The sequence below is a fragment of the Eleginops maclovinus genome, chromosome 16, assembly GCF_036324505.1.
Source record: "Eleginops maclovinus isolate JMC-PN-2008 ecotype Puerto Natales chromosome 16, JC_Emac_rtc_rv5, whole genome shotgun sequence".
In the NCBI taxonomy this organism is placed as follows: domain Eukaryota; kingdom Metazoa; phylum Chordata; class Actinopteri; order Perciformes; family Eleginopidae; genus Eleginops; species Eleginops maclovinus.
In genome coordinates, this window is record NC_086364.1 from 23,914,576 (window position 1) to 23,937,120 (window position 22,545).

Sequence of the window (22,545 nt, forward strand, 5' to 3'; positions counted from 1 at the left end):
GTAAGCGTTGGTGGTATAGTGGTGAGCATAGCTGCCTTCCAAGCAGTTGACCCGGGTTCGATTCCCGGCCAACGCAAACATTTTGTACCTGTACCTCTATGTATCGCGGGGACACCAAAGATATGGAGAATGGTATGATGTCCTAATGAGTGTAATTTTAAACTAAAACCGAGTTTCCGCTGTGGGATTATTCAGTCAGGTCCCTATCATAATCTCTTTCAACAATTACAACTCTCACAGGACTCAGATAAATACCAAACAAGGAAGTTTCACTCCCTGTCTGCGTTTCCCTCCTTCCTCTGAGTGTGTCCTTGTGTTCACCTGTTGCCCCTGTGTTTCTCCTCCCCTCTCCAGCTGTGTGTGGTTTGGTTATTGGCCTTGTGTATTTAGTGTTGGTTCCCCTTTTGTCTCTTGTTCGGTCGTCGTCGTTTCCTACCTGATCCTGTACATGTTACCTGCCTGTTCCTGCCCGTCCGTCTGTCTGCTCCTGTTCCCAGTGTCCCTGTATCCCCTGGTTAGTGTTGGTGTGGTTATTTTTTGGTTGAAACAACAGCTTTAACTTAAATAAAGCTCGCCTTTTGCTTGGACCCATAGCTGCCTCCCGTTCATTTTACTGCACTTGGGTCCTGTTTCCCCAAACCCTGACAATTAGTTCGATTTTATTTCGAAATAGGAAAAAACAATTGCTACCCGCTTCTTGAACAAGGCCCTGGACCCCCACTTACACTATTATCCATCCCAGATCAGTTAATTTGCAGGCAGCTTTTTATACAGATGGTTTCAGGACAAAATGGGAGAGAATACTCTTTCCTGAGACTTTCCGAGTCACGTGACACACAAATATCGATGGATGACAGACATAACTACACCGACAATAAAGCCTTTGAATGTTGAAACAGTGGATTTTGCACAACAGGTGACCTTTATCTGCTGTATCAGAGTAAAATGACCAAAAAAGACTTTTAATAACAGTGTTTGAGTTCTGTATGAAATATTAAGACCACACAAGCCTCCCACTGTATCTTACGAGCATGCATATACCAATCTTTCTTTACCCCTTTAACCGTTTCGTAGTTAGGCTTATAGTTGCAGTTGATTTGGAATTCTGTCATAACTTGATAGCTCATATTTTAGTTTAGATTTGAACAAATCCATATCTATTTCCAGACCTGCAGCCCTTCAAAGTCTTCAGGAATCACCAAGATAAAAAAAATAAGCGGATTTATTTTTGCTTGACAATAGGACCATCGTTAATGATGTATACAAATGGAAGTTTTCAGCACTGATATTATTTATAATTTTCCATAGAGGATACACTTCAGGTGGTTTTTGAAGAAGTGAAGCTGCAGCTTTGAGTCCTCGTCACTCTTTGGGGGGTGTCTGAACCCACTGTAGTGCAGCGTGTTCTTGTCATTAGCAATTTTCTGATGTCCAATGGACACGTGGTCACATGTTGCCACCATCAAGGATCCCAGGCCATCCATGAAGAACTCTAGAGGCAGAGACAGACATTTGATCTTTCAGAACACATGCAAACTTTTGTCTTGGACAACAGAGTGTGGACTTACTGCCACTTGGACTGCAAACCGTCTAGACCTACCTGAGTGTGCTACCCTCTTGAGCTTAGGGTCGAATCCCACCCTCTGAACGGCATCTGTACGAGCCAGGAAGAAGTTGACCACCCCATTGACCAATGAGCATTGTGGGTAACCAGGAAGAGAGTGGAACCTCTCTCTGTACTTCCTTTGCATACAGCCACCTTCCATTTCCTCTCCTTCCTCATAGAGGAGAGAGAAATAAAACTGGAGGCCTCCTACTGATCCACCAAGCTGATAGGAGAGAGACAAGAGAGCAGCTTATGAACTGACAGTCAGTTGTGTACCTGCTTCTTGCCCAAACAAGATGCTGGAATAGGCTCTTGTTAACACAATCAATCAATCAATCGTTCCATAATAGTTATTCCAAAAACCACAGACTCAATAATACTTCTGTTAAAAAACTGCCTTACATTTGAACTCAGACCACAGGTCGCTGAACATTCACTGGGTGTACGCTCAACATATAAATGATTATTCACCATAAATGCTTTGAATAAGTGTTGGTTGCTCTCACTGTGGCGCATTCCAACGTGCACCAGGGTGAGTCACAACAACAACAAGCCCTTGTCAGCAGACTGAGACAGCTCAGGTTGCAAAAGGAGTGGTGATGAGGCTAAACAGGAGCCATTTCAGTCTTACCACGTCCAGATCTGGGTTCGCCTCCATCACCTTCACCATCTCTTCGATCTTAGTCGACTCGGTAAACAGGAAGTCATCGTCCACCCACAGGAAGTACTTGGTGGTGACCTGGGAGACTGCCAGGTTCCTGCCAGCAAACCAGCCCTGATGGTGAAACACGAGTGGAATCTTTTTATTTTTTTATCATCTAAGATGTGGCCGAGGGTTGCAAGCTAATGGCTAATGCTATGACTCTTTGTGTGGCCTGGCTCTTGGCCATAACTAAAGGATACGGAAAGGACACAATGTAAAGAAAGATAATTATTAATATAAACTAAAGGAGGTGTGTTAGTCAGTGATATCAGTAGTGTTTGTTTGGGTGTGTGAGAAGGGTGTAGTGCAAGGTGCTGGATGCCAAAACAAAGAAAGGTTCATCAGGAGCATCAAAAAGGAGCAGCGCTCTAAAAAGGGTTTCAGCCAGCAGAGACCCGGCGTGACACACACACACACACACACACACACACACACACACACACACACACACACACACACACACACACACACACACACACACACACACACACACACACACACACACACACACACACACACACACACACACACACACACACACGTCGTCACAGTGTTGTGTAGTGCTTGTTCTCACATCACTGTGTGTGTGTGTGTGTGCTTACTTGTGCTGGAGGCATGATGTAATGTTGGATGTGAGCTCCAGTAATTTTCTTCGGGTCAAAGCTGTCGTCTGCGATGATGACTTCTATGTCTTTGTAGAACTGCCGGATGCTACTCAACAACCTCTGGAGTTCTGGGTAGCGCAGGAAGGTCTTTGTGGTGATGGTGACTTGAGAGTTGATATCTTTATTTCAAGAAAAGACACATGGAGACATCATGAGACCCACTGTCGAATGATCGAGAGCAATTACTGACCGTTTCCTGCATGGTTTATAGGTTGGTGTTACTAGTCCTTAATATACGACATGACATTTAATCCTTTCTGTGACATCACTGATTGACGCCTGAATGGTTCGTCCCACAAAGAAGAGAAGCAGCTCCTTCCCGCCATGAATAAAGAGTGTTGTATCCCCACGCTGAGTGAACGCCCACCTGTTCCCATGTCGTACAGGACTGGAGGTTGAGGCTGTTTGATGGTAACGGGAAACACAGCTTCATGGTCCTCAAACTGGAAGGATGCTGAGAACAGAAGAGGAAAGTCAGCTGTGTCTCACTGCTAACACATTAGGGAAGAAAGGAATACAGAAAGAGTGGCACACCTTTCACAAAGTCTAGATTAAACACAGACCTGCTCAAACCAAGACCACTTCATGATGTTGCAGTTCTCTTGGACCACATTTGCTCTATCAGGGTCTGGGTCCGGGTCAGGCTCTGGGTCTGGGTCTGGATCTGGGTCTGGGTCTGGGTCAGGGTCTGGGTCTGGGTCAGGGTCTGGGTCAGGGTCTGGGTCAGGCTCTCGGTCTGGGTCTGGGTCTGGGTCAGGGTCTGGGTCATGGTATTGGTGCATCTCCTTGCTACACACAGACTGTCTCTAATGCATACCCAGGTCTCCGGTGTGTATGTGGTAAGCAGAGCTGGTATAGGACACATTTCCCAGCAGCTCATTGAGGGTCTCCAGACTGCTGGACTCCATCATCAGTCGGCTCTCTCCATTACCTGTAATGGTTTCAACAGGAAAAGAGGAACACAAGGGAGGAAACTCATTCAAATATTTGGTAGACTGTTCGGCAGTAATCTTTGGTTCAATCGTTTCTAGTAAATGTGGCAAATCACACATGCACAGTTTAACTGGATCCTACTTTAAACTGGACCTAAATCAAGTACATGCAGTAGCGTGGCGTGGGGAAACGTTTTGAGGAAGCCAATGATCTATTTCCTTTTTTGTGTGTGGGGGGGTAAAGTATCAGTTGGCTACGTGTATGAAACACACAACTTCAAAAACAGTTCTGTGCAGAAACATTGCCTGCCATAGTCCACCTTCATTAGCTCAGTCCTTTGTCCAAAAGTAAAAAGGTGTTGAAGACCGATAAACAATCTCATCCATTCAGGTGATCGGCCCATTATGGGTGCTATCCGCGGTGCTGCTCTGTCGTCAGGTTCAATTTTTAGTTGCTGCTGTTGCGAGTTTAGTAAAATGATGTGTTAATAAATACTCTAAGTCTCCACCCTCCATAACTGCACTTACTAATGTTGCTACTTGCTAACGGCGGTGATGACTACAGAGTTAATGCGATTTGATTGGTGTGAAGCCAAAGGGCGGGTGGCTTCCCTTGGCATGGCCCTGACTAATCACAGGTTGGCAGGGGCATGACGGTAGCCTTATCTGATTGGTCTTTTTCACCAAGGGATGCACATTTCGACTGGCCTCCTCTCGACCATGACATTAGTTTACAGTGAGTGCGTTTCACCATAACATATAGAGGAGACGAGACGAGACCAGAGATAAGAAGAGATGAGATAAGACGAGGCGTGAGACGAGACGAGGCGTGAGACGAGACGAGGCAAAACAAGAGATAAGAAGAGATGAGATGAGACAAGACGAGGCGTGAGACGAGGGACGAGACGAGGTGTGAGGCGAGACGAGGCGTGAGGCGAGACGAGGCGTGAGACGAGATGAGTCAAGGCATGAGACGAGACAAGACGAGGCGTGAGACGAGAAAAGAGATAAGACGACACGAGGCGAGACGAGGCGTGAGACGACACGAGTCGAGGCGTGAGACGAGACAAGAGATAAGATGAGATGAGGCGAGACAAGAGACAAGAGACAAGAGACAAGAGACAAGAGACAAGAGACAAGAGACAAGAGACAAGAGACAAGATACAAGAGACAAGACGAGACGACACGAGGCGAGACGAGACGTGAGACGAGACGAGGCGTGAGACGAGACGACACGAGGCGAGACGAGACGTGAGACGAGACGTGAGACGAGACGTGAGACGAGACGAGGCGTGAGACGAGACGACACGAGGCGAGACGAGGTGTGAGACGAGACGAGGTGTGAGACGAGACAAGAGATAAGATGAGATCAGATGTACCTTTATTAATCGCCGTGGGGAAATGTGAGTGTTTAAGCAGCAACAGAGGAAAAACAGTACAGGTTCACTCAGGATATGAAACACATTAACATACAACAAATGAGATGAGGGGAGAGATGGCAGCAACACAGCACAGAAGAATTACAGAAACTAAACACAGTGCTTTTTCTATCTATTCAAATGATAACTACAGTCGGAACAAACCGGGGAGGCCCGCAGCACATCCACTGCTGTCACATATTGCTTGCCTATTTAAACCAGTCAGATTTAGCTCACCTTGGACCTGCGCTCCTTTGGCTGGAATCACTGTACCCAGGACTCCTTTGGACACGTTCAAGGAGACCTAGAGTTGACACAGCTCAGTAAATTTTCCATCCATTTATTTTAACCAAAACAAACATGTTGTTTATGCTAGTAATCTCATTAGGCCACCCAGGAAAGGAAATCAAGGTGGAGAAAAAGATGCAAGAAACAGCATGAAGATGAATACTTTTGCGTACTCCTCACAAACTTCTTCACACAGGATTTTGGGTAGTAAAAGAAAAGGATTATACTTCAAGCTCAGTTAGGCACCATTGAAACACAAACATTAATGGAGAGCACACACCCATCAGAGAGCTATCTGTGCCACTGGGATGCACAGGTAGCTCACATCTTCTAACCGAAACCTGCTGCAGAATATAAAAAGTTATAGTTTCAAGAGAAAAGAAAGCCAGTCCCACACCACAGCCTCAGAGTCACATAGTAACAGGAGGCAGAAATATTTGAAAGCCAATGTTGATTGGGTAGACGTCTTCCTATTATGAATGTACTCTAGTTTGAGATGTTAAGGGAGAACCAGTTTCTTGGGGGTCTTGACTGCCGGTGGAGAGATTCGTTAGGTAATTCAATGATTAACCTTCAGTTGGACAAACTCCTGGATGGGATTGGAACGACTCCCCCTGTCTCCAGAGTCGAAGGAAAGAACGGGCCACTCCACTCCTTAGGGTTTACAGGCCCTCTGTGGGAAGCCACTTGGGTATAGACCGATGCCCCAATCAGTGGGGTTGAGGGTCGTTTTGTCCCAGGAGGTAGGGGGGGTCGAGCACCCCGTACTGTACAGTAGCTGGGATCTGGTGAACAACAGAGCAGTGGGATCTGGTGTGCAGGTGCCAGGCTGTTGTCAATCCCAGTCAGCTTGGCTTCGAACACTGGACTTCAACTCCACCAAGCCGTCAGATGGTAGCTTCTGCTGCACAGCTAGATGGTCACGGTCCTGCCTGATAATTCAGACTCCAGTTGTGCATCCAAGTTTCTACCTCCTGATTCTTGTTTCATCCTGACTGACTGCTGCCTCCAACCCTTCTCTGGATTCCTGCCCACCTACTTCACACTCAGGGAGAAGGATCCCCCTCCCTGCGGACTCACCCAGCCTGGCTCTGCTCGACCCCTTTGATTCAACCTTGTTTAAGTATTCCAAAAAACTCTTTTGCAACCGCTCCCCACCTCAGAGCTTTGTGTTCTGCATTTGGGATCAATTGGTTATCCAGCCTGACATTCTAGTTGGACGACACTCCGGGGGCTCCATGCCACATATAGGATGCCAGTGCCCGGATCACTTGTTGGTATGTGGCTTTAAAGCCCTTTGACTTCAAGGCGATCAATAGGCCGAGCAAGAATCCTCACGAACACAAATATGGTCAAAATCATGCTTTGACTTTTGGGCATAAGATGCTAAACAGAAACCCTATCACATTTCATTTGCAATTGGTAATAAACATTGGCTTTCAAAATCCATTAGCACCATGCAGCAGTTTCAGGACCCTGATATTTGCAGTGAGGTTTCAGCCCCTTTCCCCAAGGTTCACACAAACAGGGCTGCTGTACAACGTCACTATGTGAAAGTAGAATTGCAAGTCCTCACACTGCCTCAGCAACAAATGTGTTATGAAGTAATGAATAATGTAATACTAGCAATGTGTTTTATGTTGTATGCATATTATAGCAGCCATCTTGTATGAACCAGTCAAACACCAGCCCAGGTTTCTCTTTGTGATCAGTAGATCAGCTGTCTCTGTGGGGTCACACCCACCGTGTAGCTGCTTCTTTGTTCTGCATGCAGTGCGAGACCTGAAATCCAAAGGAAGCGTGCTTTATCCTCTCCAGTTACATTAGTACACACATTCCCCTCTGGCTTTGTTCACTCATATACATAACTTCTGTACTGGGAAGTATCGGAGCAGGACAAAACCAAACATCCCCCTCCAGCTTCCTGTTCAACCAGATCCTGAGTTGTCTCACAGTGCAGAGTGATGTGAGGACATACTGTGTGGTGCAGCATACCTGGTATGAGGGTGGAGGTCATAGGTCGTACTCTGAAACCCTGGATAGGGTACTGCAGAGGAGAGTTACACGGAGCATACAGCAGAGAGGATAACACAGACTCAGTCCTGTTGGGGAGACAGGAGGATGAGTGAAGTCATGAACCATGAACCAAAAAGGTGCTGTGGAGAGATGTGACTCATTATCGGACAGGAGAGTTTTTGGATTACTCTGCACCGTACACTGCTGCTGGATATCTTCACCTGTACTCATATGTTTATTCATTAGTAGGTTTCTATTTTTCACTAGCTAATAATCTGAATCTGTAAAGAAACTGTCAGCAAAGAAACACACTCCCTCCCTGGGTGTGTGTTTGTCATAGTAAGCAGCAGTGTCGCCACAGTTACCTTGGAAAAGTAATCTGATTACTCCTTTAAAAAGTAATGAGGGAAAAATGAGTCCATCACACTGCCGGACCAACTTCTTCACCTCCCCCCCACTCACTGGTTTTGCACCGAAGTCCAGCTTTGGTTGTTTGGGTGGTGGGGGGCCTCCTGCTTTAGTGGCAGCGCTCTGCTTCGCTCCACCTGGGGGGTCCTGCTCTGTAGTCTGACTGTGCCGTGCTGCGACTCCAAATGCTTCTTCAGATTTGACGTAGTGTTTGAAGCTAGACAGCACTTTGTCTCCAGCACAGAGAGCCTTAATACTGCCATCTGTAGCTGACTCAGACTCAAAGCTACAACACGCGCCTCTCTCCCCCCTCCACTGTTTACGTTTGTGTCTCTGCGTGGTATCACACGTGAGTTGTCCTCGTGCTGAAAACGTGACTTAATTGTTGCATAGACGTCACCCCCTTCCTACCTGGCTCTGTGTTGTTGGAACTCCTTCGCTCTGCGCCTTATCAGCTCCTCCTTCTGATTCTGAGGCAAGACGTCTTTGAGTTGCGTCGCTCCTTGAGGACAGGTGCACCGACCATTCGAGGGAAGATGACTCCTGGTGAGGATGCTGGTGGGGGTTACATGGAAGAGCTGAAGTGAAAATCTGGTTTGACTTCTTTGTCCTGTTCCTCATCCTGATCTACATCTCTTCATCCCTTCGACCCTCCCTCCCTACATCCTTTCATTCATCCCTTCCTTCATCCCGCCCATCCCTTTCTCAGTGCATCCATTCACCCCCCCTCCCTACATGCTTTTGAACCATCACCCCTTCTTTCTTTCATCCCTCCCTTCCTAAATATCCGTAATCCATCTCTCCCTTCATCCCTACATTCAAACCTCCCTCCCTCCTTCCCTTCAACCCTTCCTCCCCCACTCCCTTTCTCCCTACACACTTTACCTGTTAGTATGTCGTGAGGGACACACACACACACACACACACACACACACACACACACACACACACACACACACACACTACCTGTTTGTATTTCGTGACGGGAGCACTTGGGGATCAGGATTTCCAACATATGCATAGAAAAACAGATACCCAAGAACACACACAAACACACCCCCGAGAGCGAGCTGAAGGGTTGCTTTTTTATTGATATCCATCTGTAGGGAGACACAAACACAGACCATAAACAAAGAAGCAGGTGATCAATGTTGTAGCGCATGTTCCCGCCCTTTCTGGCTCACACAGACGAACTCATGATGAAAGCAAACACAGATTTTAACTATTCAAACCCAGTGTCCTATGAAACGTGCCAAACTGCTGGCTTCAAAGAATCTCCCTGGAGATGCACAAGAGTCTATATGGGTATATCCGAGGACACACCCCAGCAAATAAAGTAATACTATCATCATTTCAAGAAAGTACGTCACGTGTTGTGAAATGAGACTGAACGCGCCATCATTTCAGGTCCCTTGGCAGACTTCCAAACGTTTCGCTGCCACATGCTGCCTTGTCAAAGAAGCAAGAAACGGAAGCATGACCCACTTACAGAATAAAAACTCAGATGGATTTGTTGTAAGAATTGAAGCACCTGTGCCAAGAGTGCAGCGCCTCTAAGCACGGCTGTCCATCGAGATCATCTCCATTAAAGGAACTCAGTAAGCACATCAGACTACTCGTTTATAACGCTTTACTCTGCTCCTCTACGGAGGAAACACCCGGTTAACGGTTCGCCTCATCTTGTCTCGTTTTAATACATTGCAATTGTTCGACAGGTATCACTTATACAAACAACCATAGTACACAATTAGAGAGTGATTATAGCAACAGCATCAATTATTATTGTAATAAATACCTGATGGCAAACAATACTCCAGGTGTGTTTGTATTAGCGCACTGCAGTGACTCATAAACCTGTCGCTGTGCTGAGTGGATGTTATCCTGTTTACCTGAGGGCTTTGCACACCTGATACAGAGCTGTTACCATGTGATGTGCCGGAGAAATTTAAATAATCGCTTCACCTGCTCTTGAAAAACAGAGTTTCTCAATGCAACTTTTACCTGGTTAAATAAAGGACATATGCACCCACTTATCTTTCATGCAGATGTTGTAGGAAAAGAAAGGATCATTTGGAAGAAATAGTCCGAAATTCCAAAAAGTCGACATTTGGAGAATAAAACAGAAGTTTGGAAAGAAAAAGTGTGATTTTTAAAAGAAGAGGATCAGGGCCACATGAGCCTGAGAACGCCTCTCTCCCTCCCCCTGCAGGTTGCGCGGGTCCTCAGCTATTGTCGACAGAGACTCCTGAGCTACCAATGACAACAGAAACTCAGCTGCATACAAATCAGGTTTCACATTCACGCTCTCACTGAGTGATCTGCAATAGAGGATGGGCGTGTCACCTCGGCCCTGTGTCGTTCTTTGCATAGACATGTTTGGGTGACTCCGGAGACACAGCTTATTTACATATGTTGCTTTTTTCATTATTCAAAGCCCATTTACCTGAGCACTGTAAACCCTAAACCCTTAAGGACAATTTAGAGATCGAGTACTTCTCTGGAATTCATTACCACCCCAACTTAAATCAATGGGAGCCGTCTTAAAAGAAATAAAACGACTTTTCTCACATTTTTGGACTTTTCTTTTGATATACCACCATATATACTTTTCTTTTTACATACTATGACTTTTTTTCCCAGTAAGGATGGAAAAACTATGTGTGGTGCAGCATACCTGGTATGAGGATGGAGGTCATAGACTCCGTCCTGTTGGGGAAACAGGAGGGTTTGATCCATAAAGAAACGAAAATGCAGCGGGAGATTATTTGGATAAAACTTCTGACTGTAATTGTAGGACTTCACCTGGTAACTCTACTGATATTACATTCATATTACACATGAACACACCCCTGTTTCTCCACCCATATTACAGCCCTGTTTCTCCACCCATATTACAGCCCTGTTACACATGGACAAAGCCCTTCAAATGACCCTATCCCCCAGGTAACAGAAACCATTGAAGGGTTAAGTTACTCAGTACTTCTACCACCTATAATGGACCAGCCCTTCCTTACCTGGCTTTGTTTTGCTGGAAGTCCTTTTCTCTGCGTTTGATCAGCTCCTCCGCCCGATCCTTAGGCAAGGCGTTTTTGAGCAGTACTGCAGCTTTGGCACAGGTGCACGGACCAGGTGGGGGAAGATGACTCGGGGTCGTTAGAGGATGTGGCAACCTGTAGAAGGAGGGGGTTACATGGAAGTCCTGAAGTGAACATTAACGTTACTTCTTTGTCATGTCATTAGTAAAGACCCCCGATGACCAACCACACGGTCGCTGAGGAGTGGAGCTGATTCAGAAGTGCTTTAAACAGTTCTTCAGATTGAAAGAAAGTCCATGGAAACAACAACCCTTCTCTCCTTGTGATTTATTCCCACAGTACACATTTCCCCGATGAGTTCATGGTCTTGATCTCTAGTTATATGTCTTCTTCATTACAGCGTGATGTCAGTTAAGTAGATCAGGGTCCCCATTAGAGTAAAATAGACGGTCGGACCGCTTTAGGGCGGGGCTACCTTGTGATTGACAGGTTGATACCGCAGTTCTTTATTTTGTCCCAGATTTGAATCCCTTTGAAGATTCTCTTTACTTTTTAATTTAATGTACAATGACTGACACACACACACACACACACACACACACACACACACACACACACACACACACACACACACACACACACACACACACACACACACACACACACACACACACACACACTTTACCTCTCTGTTTTTGAAGGACAGCCTTTTTTAGGAGAAATACGGGTCCTGAAATCTCCAGGAAATGTGTGAACACACAACCAAGAGGAAAAAGCGTTCCTCTTTTACAAAGAGCCATCTGCAGAGAGACAAAAGGACAGACCATAGTCCAGGGTTGATCTTCATAAAACCTACCACGTACATGTAGAAAAACACCCTTCTTTGACATGCATCACTTCACCGTGTGACCGAGTACGAGTTGAAATAGATCAGAATGATTACAAAGATAACAGCAAACTAAAGCGTTATGATACTGCTTACCTGGAACTTCAGGTGTGGGTGTGTGTTTGTGTGTGTGTGTGTGTGTGTGTGTGTGTGTGTGTGTGTGTGTGTGTGTGTGTGTGTGTGTGTGTGTCACAATCTTGTTTTATGACATGTTTGGCTTCCCTCCTTCCCCTGATTATGTCATTGTGTTCACCTGTTGCCCTGGGTTTCTCTTCCCCCCTCCTGCTGTCTCTTGTCTTGTGATTACCCTTGTGTATTTTAGTTTCTGTTGCCCTTTGGTCTCTCTTTCGGTTGTTGTCGTTTCCCACCTGACCTTCTCCATGATACTTGCCTTTTCCTGTCCGTCTGTCTGCTCCTGTTCCTGCTGTCCCTGTGTCCCCTGGTTAGTGTAGGTGTGTTTTTTCTCACGTTCAGTAAATGGCCAACCTGCTTCATGGCTTAGAAACAGGAACTGTGATCGAGAGATCGTTTGAATATTAACCGCTCTGCTTTTGTCCTGGTTCCACCTTCAGTCACCAAACCAGTAAGAACTCTACGTGACCGAAATGTACAACGCCAAGGTCGAAGTCAATGTTCGAAGCCTCGCCCCGTCCAGAGTTCAACATGCTTAATAATAATATTCATTCAGAATTTGCGGAAGCGTAAAGAAACAGAGGGAGACCTGCAAGCTGTTGAACAGAATTCACTGATGGGGCAAAGTCTGCCAGTCTTACAAAGGAACACTCCTTAACGTGCCGCTCCTAAAGCTGCCTGATCTGCCTCCGTCTGAATGACTAATGCCTCTTAGATAGAATCGGAGGATGAAGCCCTCTTTATTAGTCACACACATGCACACAGCAGAGCACACACAGTGAAATGTGTCCTCTGCATTTAACCCATCCTAGTACTAGGAGCAGTGGGCAGCTATCGTGCAGCGCCCGGGGAGCAATGGGGAGGGGGGATTGGAGGTGTCCGCTGCCTTGCTCAAGGGCACCACAGCAGGGCCTAGGAGGTGAACTGGGACCTCTCCAAGTAGCAGTCCACTTTCCATATTTCAAGTCTGTTCGGGGATCAGAACTGGTTTGGCAACCGCTGGGGCAACTCGTGTCTGCAGTAACTGTCTTGTCAATTCTCCGACTTTCATTCTGTGACTTTCATTCTGTGACTTTCATTCTGAGACTTTCATTCTGTGACTTTCATTCTGTGACTTTCATTCTGAGACTTTCATTCTGTGACTTTCATTCTGTGACTTTCATTCTGTGACTTTCATTCTGAGACTTTCATTCTGTGACTTTCATTCTGTGACTTTCATTCTGTGACTTTCATTCTGTGACTTTCATTCTGTGACTTTCATTCTGTGACTTTCATTCTGAGACTTTCATTCTGTGACTTTCATTCTGTGACTTTCATTCTGAGACTTTCATTCTGAGACTTTCATTCTGTGACTTTCATTCTGTGACTTTCATTCTGAGACTTTCATTCTGTGACTTTCATTCTGTGACTTTCATTCTGTGACTTTCATTCTGTGACTTTCATTCTGTGACTTTCATTCTGTGACTTTCATTCTGTGACTTTCATTCTGAGACTTTCATTCTGTGACTTTCATTCTGTGACTTTCATTCTGAGACTTTCATTCTGTGACTTTCATTCTGTGACTTTCATTCTGTGACTTTCATTCTGTGACTTTCATTCTGTGACTTTCATTCTGTGACTTTTATCTGTGACTTTCATTCTGTGACTTTCATTCTGTGACTTTCATTCTGAGACTTTCATTCTGAGACTTTCATTCTGTGACTTTCATTCTGTGACTTTCATTCTGAGACTTTCATTCTGTGACTTTCATTCTGTGACTTTCATTCTGTGACTTTCATTCTGTGACTTTCATTCTGTGACTTTCATTCTGTGACTTTTATTCTGTGACTTTCATTCTGTGACTTTCATTCTGTGACTTTCATTCTGTGACTTTCATTCTGTGACTTTCATTCTGAGACTTTCATTCTGTGACTTTCATTCTGTGACTTTTATCTTTGCTTTCAAATGGCTGTTTTTAAAGGCCTTCTGTAATGTGTTTCTGCTGCACTATTTCTAAATGCTCTTTATGTCTTTCATGATTATAGAGCACTTTGAATCGCCTTGTGTTGAAATGTGCTTTATAAATAAACCTGCCTTGCGTTATTATTGTCATTAAATGAATTGACCAATTCTTTAGAAGTCTAAAGTTGCATCTCCTCACAATAAGGATAAAGGAAAAGGATGAATGAATAAATATACTGCTGTTATCCATGGGCTCTCCTCCAGAGGCCTAACCCTTTATGTATCTTCCAAATCATAACAGCCAGAGATCAGTATCACTTTGAGTAGAGAGCCAAATACTTTAAACGTTCTACTGAAACCAAATTTAGATTCTAATGAAGGAAGTCATGTGATTCATTATTTGACAGTTAAACATTTTCCAACCCATGTTCCTTTAGTTCAGTCCAAGCATCAAAGACACACACACACACACACACACACACACACACACACACACACACACACACACACACACACACACACACACACACACACACACACACACACACACACACACACACACACACACACACACACACACACAGACGTTTTAACTCTCCTGTAATGGACCGATCCTTTCTCTGCAGAGCTGGTTCTGATGCTGTATTGATTAGATTCTGATCCGAGTCCATCTTTTACTGACTTTAGTTCTAATGTGAATCTGAGTTTGACTTCAATCCATAAGTAATTCTTTATAGGGACTCTAGATTTCTCAGGATGGTGGATTAGTGGTTCTACATCACTTTCTAATATTTCGATTTCACAAATAGTCCAAAGGTACAGAGAGACATTGATGACCTTGTGTCCCTTGGTGTTAGTACGTGGATCCATTTTGTCTATGGCCTTGGACGGCTCCCCTCCCCAGTAAGACGCTCAGTTCTGCCCCTGCTAGGGTCCGGCTGAGTCTCAGAGCTTCTCTGCTGCTCTACCTGCAATGACATTCATGGGTCTGGTCTGAGAATGGCCACCATTTCCTGTTTCCACAGAGGGTGACACTCCTCAACCACGCCTCCTCCAAACACTCAGGAGGCACATGAACAATACAGCCGTTGATAATGTCCCACATATACAAATGATTGGAGTCACAGGAGGGGCAGACCAAGAAGGGAATACATTTCAAAATAAAACAGAACAATAAACACACGGTGAATTTGTTTTTTCACATTTTGTTCCACTGTGAACATTTGTGTGAAATCTTTCAACATATTATATACTCTGAATTATTTCTAAATAATCTACAATGACATTTTTCATGATAGTTTAAACATAAAAATACTTTTAAAAAATATTATTTGAAATACTATTCTGTGATTTTTTCCATGACATCTTTGACAAGATAATCTTTGTGGTGAATTTGACTTTAATTTGCATAATACTTTTCTAAACCTGCCTTTTACATGACCATTTATCGTACTATTTGTTTATTATTTATTTCCCATTATATACTATAACCGTGTCCATATTTTAGCACCATGAAAGGCACGAAAACATGGCCATTAAACGACAAAAGGTGTAAAACTGCTCTGAATTTATGGCACTGTTGGCTTTCCATACTCTGCACGGCAGGCGCACTTCGCTGAGCCGCTCCACCGCTCCTTCTCCGCCAGGAAACAGACACCGGTCCGCCACATTTCTCTCCAGTGTTCGGGCATGAAGGACAGCCACAGACAGCAGAAAGCGGCTCCGGACCGACAGAACCCCCCGGGGGAAGGATTCGAGGTTTCCATCCAGCAGCTGAACGACCTGCTGACGGACAGCAGCGGCTTCTACAGCTGGCCTACCAGACACTTCCATGAGGTTTACCCAAGGATCTACGTGGGCAATGCGTGAGTGCATGTTGTTTTGATATTATATCTGAACATAGAGAGGTCTTAAACTGTCATCATGTTGCCTTCGAAATCCCATTCTGACTCCCATCCCAACACCAGTTCCAGTCACAAAGCAGAACCGATCCCCATACATGCTGGACAACAGCTGTTGGCTTCGAGTGCAGTAAAATCCAGTGCATCATATTCTATGTTATCTGAGGGTTCCAGGGTCTTCTCTGAATACCTTGAAGACCCTGACAGTTCACCACTGATGTAATGGGATGAAACGATGTGTCTGATTAGGGTTATTACAGAGTATCGTGCAGGAGGCTGAGGGATCACTGTGGGAATCATTTAAGGCGCATTTAACTGACATGAAGAAACCAAGAATAATCCAGCAAAATAATGCTTACTTAAAAATCACTGCTGTATGATCAGGAGATAGTGTTTGATTTCTTAAAGGTGAGGCAGTTTTATTTAAGCTCGGTAAGAAGCAGCAGATGGTGAATCACTTCACAATAGATAAACTGGCTTCAAATACTGTATTATATTATATCACAGAGAAAGATCTTAATCTGCAGTAAGGGATCCGAACCGTGAGTCCGGTAACATCCATGTGTTCTAGAATCATCAAGCAAATGAATGCCATGAAATATAGTCATTGAAAACCACTGAATGATTTTGAACGGAGGCATTTTTTTGTAGGTTGAACATGAATGTGTTTAATTCCCCTATTGGAGGACACTATCGACACAGGCGACTGCAGGCAGAGCGAAACATCAGGCAGAAACGTGTTTAATATTTGATGAGGCTGAGGAATGGAATGGAAGGCCAAGCTGAACCGTTTCCCCGTCGGTCTGAACTCTGCATTAACATTTCAATACTGCAATACACGCGCATTATATGTGTCTCTGATTGTCAGGCTAGATAACCGATTGAAAGTCCTGGCTAGGGAAAGAGCAGAGGGCCTGACTGATAACACGTTGCTACCAGTTTGGGATTGGGACCAGTTTTAGATGAATACTCGATTCTGATTGGTTAATTTGGACATTTCCGAGGTCGTTCATAGCCGATAACACACCTTTGCAGAGGAGAACAGACCGTTGCTAAGGAGGATAAAGGGGCTATCGTATCAACCCACAGAAAGAAGTCAGGAAATTTAACACCAGCTTTGAAGAGCAGACAACACAACCAATGTCTGTCCATTCATTGAGACCATGAACAAATAAACATTACTAGGAGAGGTGATGTTTCGCAACTTAAACAATGAAGTAAAAACATGACATAGACTCTCTCACCGTCACAGTTACACAGACAGCTCTGTACAATATAAATCCCAGCACATTCATTCGTTTAAAACTGTAATATTAAAACTACTCTGACCTAAAAATGTAGTTACGATCACGTCAGTGTTAACGCTGTTGGTTCGATTTCCATTTCTTTGCAACACAGGAGAAAATGTGAAAGTCTTTGAAGCTCAGCTGGAAGATGTTTGATGGCCGTAAACGGAGTTTGCCTGTAAAGACAGCATAGACTGTGTATAAATAGACCTTGTATATATATATATATTACATGTTCTACATTTTAGAGGATCTAAAACAGAGCCTCTAAGAGGTCGTTTCCCCCGTGCACAATGCACCACAGCAGTGTTTTTGTCTCTGGTGCCTCCGTTAAAACGCCTTCAACAGGGGTGATAATGGACAGAGCAGCATCGTTAAACATTTACCACATTTCATCGGAACAACGCTCCACACAGCACATCTCTCAGTCAGTGTATGGCTGCAGCTTCTCTGTGTTGGTGTCCTGGATCCTCTGAATCGTCTGGAAGCCTGGCAGACAGCTTTTTACTTTTTGTGGCGGCGTGACGTTGCATTCAGCAGGAACACCAGGGTGCAGCCACTCTATTTTTAGCGTTCTACATTTCAAAAGGCAGGAGGTGCCAAGTGGCTGGCTACAGCATCTCAGAGGTTTCACAGCACTATAAGTTTAGATGATCAGTTCCATCCTGCTGATACACACCTGAACATCAGCAGGAGAGGACTCTTTAAAGTAGAGACTCTACATACTGATATACACCTGAACATCAGCAGGAGAGGACTCTTTAAAGTAGAGACTCTACATACTGATATACACCTGAACATCAGCAGGAGAGGACTCTTTAAAGTAGAGACTCTACAAACTGATATACACCTGAACATCAGCAGGAGAGGACTCTTTAAAGTAGAGACTCTACAAACTGATATATACCTGAACATCAGCAGGAGAGGACTCTTTAAAGTAGAGACTCTACATACTGATATACACCTGAACATCAGCAGGAGAGGACTCTTTAAAGTAGAGACACTACATACTGATATACACCTGAACATCAGCAGGAGAGGACTCTTTAAAGTAGAGACTCTACATACTGATATACACCTGAACATCAGCAGGAGAGGACTCTTTAAAGTAGAGACTCTACATACTGATATACACCTGAACATCAGCAGGAGAGGACTCTTTAAAGTAGAGACGCTACATACTGATATACACCTGAACATCAGCAGGAGAGGACTCTTTAAAGTAGAGACACTACATACTGATATACACCTGAACATCAGCAGGAGAGGACTCTTTAAAGTAGAGACACTACATACTGATATACACCTGAACATCAGCAGGAGAGGACTCTTTAAAGTAGAGACACTACATACTGATATACACCTGAACATCAGCAGGAGAGGACTCTTTAAAGTAGAGACTCTACATACTGATATACACCTGAACATCAGCAGGAGAGGACTCTTTAAAGTAGAGACACTACATACTGATATACACCTGAACATCAGCAGGAGAGGACTCTTTAAAGTAGAGACACTACATACTGATATACACCTGAACATCAGCAGGAGAGGACTCTTTAAAGTAGAGACACTACATACTGATACACACAATAATATGTCATCTTTAACGTTAGCTTGAATCTGTATTTTAAACTGGTTTTTAAATGTATCGCTCTGACTCAGGTTTGTGGCGATGAACGTGATGCGTCTGAAGCGTCAGGGCATCACCCACATCCTGAACGCCGCAGAGGGAAACTCCTTCATGCACGTCAACACCAACGCTGAGTTCTACAGCGGCACAAACATCACGTACCACGGCATAGCAGCGAGCGACACCGACCACTTCGACATCAGCGTTTACTTTGAGGAGGCGGCGGAGTTCATCGAGAAGGCGCTGGCGTACAAAAATGGAAAAGGTCAGAGGATGAAAAAGACTGGATAAAACAGAGCAATGTTAATGCACATTAGCTGTATCCTAAGCAGGGAGGGAGGGAGGGATGGAGGGAGCAAGGGATTACAGGTCAAAAAGAAGTAGGGTGTCAGGGATGAATGGATTAAGAGAAGAAGGGATGTAGGGAAAGAGAAACGAAGGGATGAATGAATGTAGGAAGGGATAGAGGGAAGGAGGAATGGAGGTACGGGATGAAAGCTGAAAGAGATGAAGGAACGGAGTGATGAAGGGATAAAGAGAGGGAGGGGGGAAGGAATATAAGGAAGGAGGAATGGAGGGAGGTTTCATTGGTCAGAGGGATAAGCAGGGAAGGGATATATTCAGGAAAAGAGGAGGGAGAGATGAAAGATGTAGGGAAGCAGAGATAAAGGGATGAGTACATTTAAGAAGGGAGCAATGAAGGATGGAAGGGATGAAAGGAGGGAGGGATATGTTAGGATAAATGACCAAAAGGAAGGAGGGATGGAGAGAGGAAGGGATAAAGGGAGGGAGGGATGAAAAGTGGAAGGGATTGATGAAGGTGTTGAAAAGATGTAAGGAAGGGGGATGTAGGGAGGTAGGGCTGAAGGGAGGAAGGGAGAGATGAAGGGATGGAGTGAAGGACAAATGGAGGGAGGAGTGAAGGGTCAAAGGGATAAGTAGGGTAGGGATTTAGTCAGGAAAGCAGAAAGGAGAGATGAAGGGAAGGAGAGATACAGGGGTGCAGGTAGTGCTGAAGGGATGTGAGTTTAAATGGTTGCATGGAGGAGAAAGGGATGGTGGGTCGAAATCAGACAAACGAGTCTGGATGTGTCGACCGGGTAGTGTTTAAACAGAAAGACTTCCTCGTCTCCCCCTACAGGTAAAGTGTACGTCCACTGCAGGGAGGGGTACAGTCGCTCGCCCACCTTAGTCATCGCCTACCTGATGCTGCGCCAGGGCATGAACGTCCACACCGCCCTCGCCACGGTGCGCCACAAACGAGAGATCGGACCCAACGACGGCTTCCTCCGGCAGCTCTGTCGACTCAACCAGAGGCTGGCTGCTGACGGAAAGCTCTGGAACAAATGAGACGGACTGTCCGTAAGAGAGGTCAAGAGTATGCTTTGTTTCATGAGAGGATCGTGGAAGTGTTTGTACAGTACAAAATAACACACACATTATAACTCTGAGGAATCCCTGTGGTGATGATTCGTGTAACGTTTGAACACAGGCGCGCTGCATTTACTCTGTGTACCATGAGAGCTCTGTCACCATGAATAATCAGTAAGGGTATTTCATTTAGTAACGTCCTTTGGTGTGTCTTCCTGCAGCTCATTACTCCAGAGAACAATACATTGGTGTAGAAATGATCCAGAACCCCCCCTGATTATTCTCTGCAATAATCACAAATCACATGGAAAATCCCATTGCTGCCTTCAGGGTCCCCACACAGAAATAGGACACCCCTGCACCAAAGGAGGTGTAATTTAGATGGTGTAACTGGTCTCCACCTTCTCTCATTCACTTCCTCCTGGCATCCAGCCCTTTGTCCCGGCCTCTCTCCTGCAATCACTGCCAAATCTCTCAGCCATTCCTGCAGGGGTCTGAGGTGGACGCTGGGATTGTCCCTACTGAATCAGATTTCAGGGAGATAGAGGAGGGTATTGTTACGGTATCTTTTGGTAACATGCCTGGTATGTTTTAGAAAAACGGCACAATATCTGACCAATGATACAGAGTGTAGAATGTCTGGGTGGTGCTTTAACAGGAATTCTTGACACCATTTCATACTGCAAAATAATGATGTTAACAGTCAAATGAAGCTGGTTGGATGCAGCAAAGGGAACAAGGAACAGTTTGTCATTTGAGGAAACCATTTCTTGTTTTTAATCATGATTCACTTTCTTCCAAAAGTGAGGGAGGACGTTGATCCCTCTCTCATGTCTGTGTAGAGCTTACACCACCAGCTTGTTAGCTTTGCTTAGCACAACGACTGTAAAACAACCAGCTTGCAGCAACTTTAAATCTTTGAGGCTAATTATTTTTTATTCCCTCTAAAACTTAAACATGCTAACCCACCTTTCGAATGAGAGATAACCCTGTTTCTTTGTGCAGCCTCATTAATCAGGTTTACGACTGGGGTATACACTCAAAATAAAGCAGATTTAGATAAGATTGAAATCCAATTAATGCATGAAAATGTTGCTGAATGACTGCTTCCTGATGCTAAGTTGTATAAAGTCTGTCCACAAAAAAACAACTTTTCAAATGCCTGTTTTCTTAATGCAGTTTGGTGCGATTAATGCTACGCTAACAATTATTCCCAGCTCAAATTCATGTCTTTTTGTGTCCTTTCATGCAGGGTGCTTGTGACTTTGAGTCAGGTTGGCTGTTTTTAAGCTGTTTGTCTTTGTGCTAAGCTAGGCTAACATGCTACTAGCTGTAGCTTCGTGTTTATCTGTACGGGCATGAGGGTAACAATCTTCTCGTCTAACTTTCAGCAATAAAGTTAAACATTATATTTGCCCCAACAAGTTAAGCAACTTCCTCATGCACCTCTCGACATATTTTAAGTTAATCGCTCACCCAACATTTGCATGGTGACTCACACACACATGCATTGTAGTGATATGAACTGTGACTTTAAACCAAATCAATAAGAGAAACAAAGCCACTAAACCATAGATTGTAATTCAAACACTGCCAGAATGTGAAATGCATCTGCCAGGAACTTACACACTATTGGGTAACTCCTCAGTCAACACCTTTTGCACATTAGTGTGTTTATATGTTTGTGTTTCAGAGTATATGGAGTTTTATATTGTACAGCAGCATGCTTTGTAATATAAGCCTGAGCCAAGATGTTGTTTATATTCCTGTTAGCTCAGCGATGTAGCCTATGTCTATATTTATTAGCGTGCATTATTGTGTGTGCATCATGTGTCACCATGTGCTTTATTGAGCTCGTGAATCCTCTTGTGCATTACTGAGTAGTGTGTGATGTTGTTCCTGTCACTAGGCTTCCATTGGGTCTCTCGGATTCAGAACTGCTTCTATGAAGTGCACTTTATCTAATGACACGGCTGATTGTTGTCGCTCTCTCTGCATATTATCAGTAATAAACTGGCTAAACCGGATCAGTATCTTCCAGAGTTTTTCTTCTGAATAACAAAACTATTGAGAGGGTTGAGCCGGGCAGGTAGTACCCAGATGCAGCACGGACAAAGGCATGAACTGAGAATGATTCAAGGTTACAAACATCAGAAGACCCCACACACAGAGACACAGAACTTAAATTCATACAAAGCCGATGAAGAAGAGAAGACACAGCTGGGAGGGGAGGGGACACACAAAGGCACCAGGTAATCAGACAGGAGGGAAACACAGAGACAGGAAGCTACACAGACATGGGGGGGGGGGGGGGGGGAATCAGC

At 44.6% G+C, this 22,545-nt stretch overlaps 2 protein-coding genes and 1 non-coding gene across 6 annotated transcripts; 2 read left to right on the plus strand and 1 right to left on the minus strand.

Annotated features, from left to right (window-relative positions):
* The first annotated feature begins 4 nt into the window (after window positions 1-4).
* trnag-ucc (transfer RNA glycine (anticodon UCC)) lies at window positions 5-76 on the plus strand. Its single transcript has one exon. It is a non-coding gene; the product is annotated as a tRNA-Gly (tRNA).
* A 1,128-nt stretch (window positions 77-1,204) lies between these two features.
* On the minus strand, window positions 1,205-12,456 carry LOC134878064 (beta-1,4 N-acetylgalactosaminyltransferase 2-like). Of its 4 annotated transcripts, none has more exons than XM_063903846.1 (15): window positions 12,349-12,456; window positions 11,757-11,871; window positions 11,051-11,206; window positions 10,711-10,742; window positions 9,003-9,136; window positions 8,448-8,591; window positions 7,608-7,714; window positions 7,357-7,394; window positions 5,562-5,628; window positions 3,792-3,905; window positions 3,342-3,428; window positions 2,912-3,093; window positions 2,238-2,381; window positions 1,601-1,829; window positions 1,205-1,492 (listed from the first exon to the last, which is right to left on the minus strand). In XM_063903846.1, the coding sequence occupies exons 5-15, from the start codon at window positions 9,134-9,136 to the stop codon at window positions 1,293-1,295; spliced, it is 1,446 nt and encodes a 481-aa protein (XP_063759916.1). In that variant the 5' UTR covers window positions 10,711-10,742; window positions 11,051-11,206; window positions 11,757-11,871; window positions 12,349-12,456; the 3' UTR covers window positions 1,205-1,292. The 4 variants fall into 4 exon arrangements, with proteins under 4 accessions (XP_063759916.1, XP_063759915.1, XP_063759914.1 ...); XM_063903845.1 differs by lacking the exon at window positions 12,349-12,456 and adding an exon at window positions 12,054-12,084; XM_063903844.1 differs by lacking the exon at window positions 12,349-12,456 and having other exon boundaries at window positions 11,757-12,003.
* Window positions 12,457-15,613: 3,157 nt separating this feature from the next.
* LOC134878077 (dual specificity protein phosphatase 3-like) lies at window positions 15,614-22,241 on the plus strand. The gene is made up of 3 exons (XM_063903880.1): window positions 15,614-15,895; window positions 18,883-19,115; window positions 19,992-22,241. Exons 1-3 carry the CDS (start codon window positions 15,720-15,722, stop codon window positions 20,198-20,200), a joined length of 618 nt encoding a protein of 205 aa, XP_063759950.1. The 5' UTR covers window positions 15,614-15,719; the 3' UTR covers window positions 20,201-22,241.
* The last annotated feature ends 304 nt before the right edge of the window (window positions 22,242-22,545 follow it).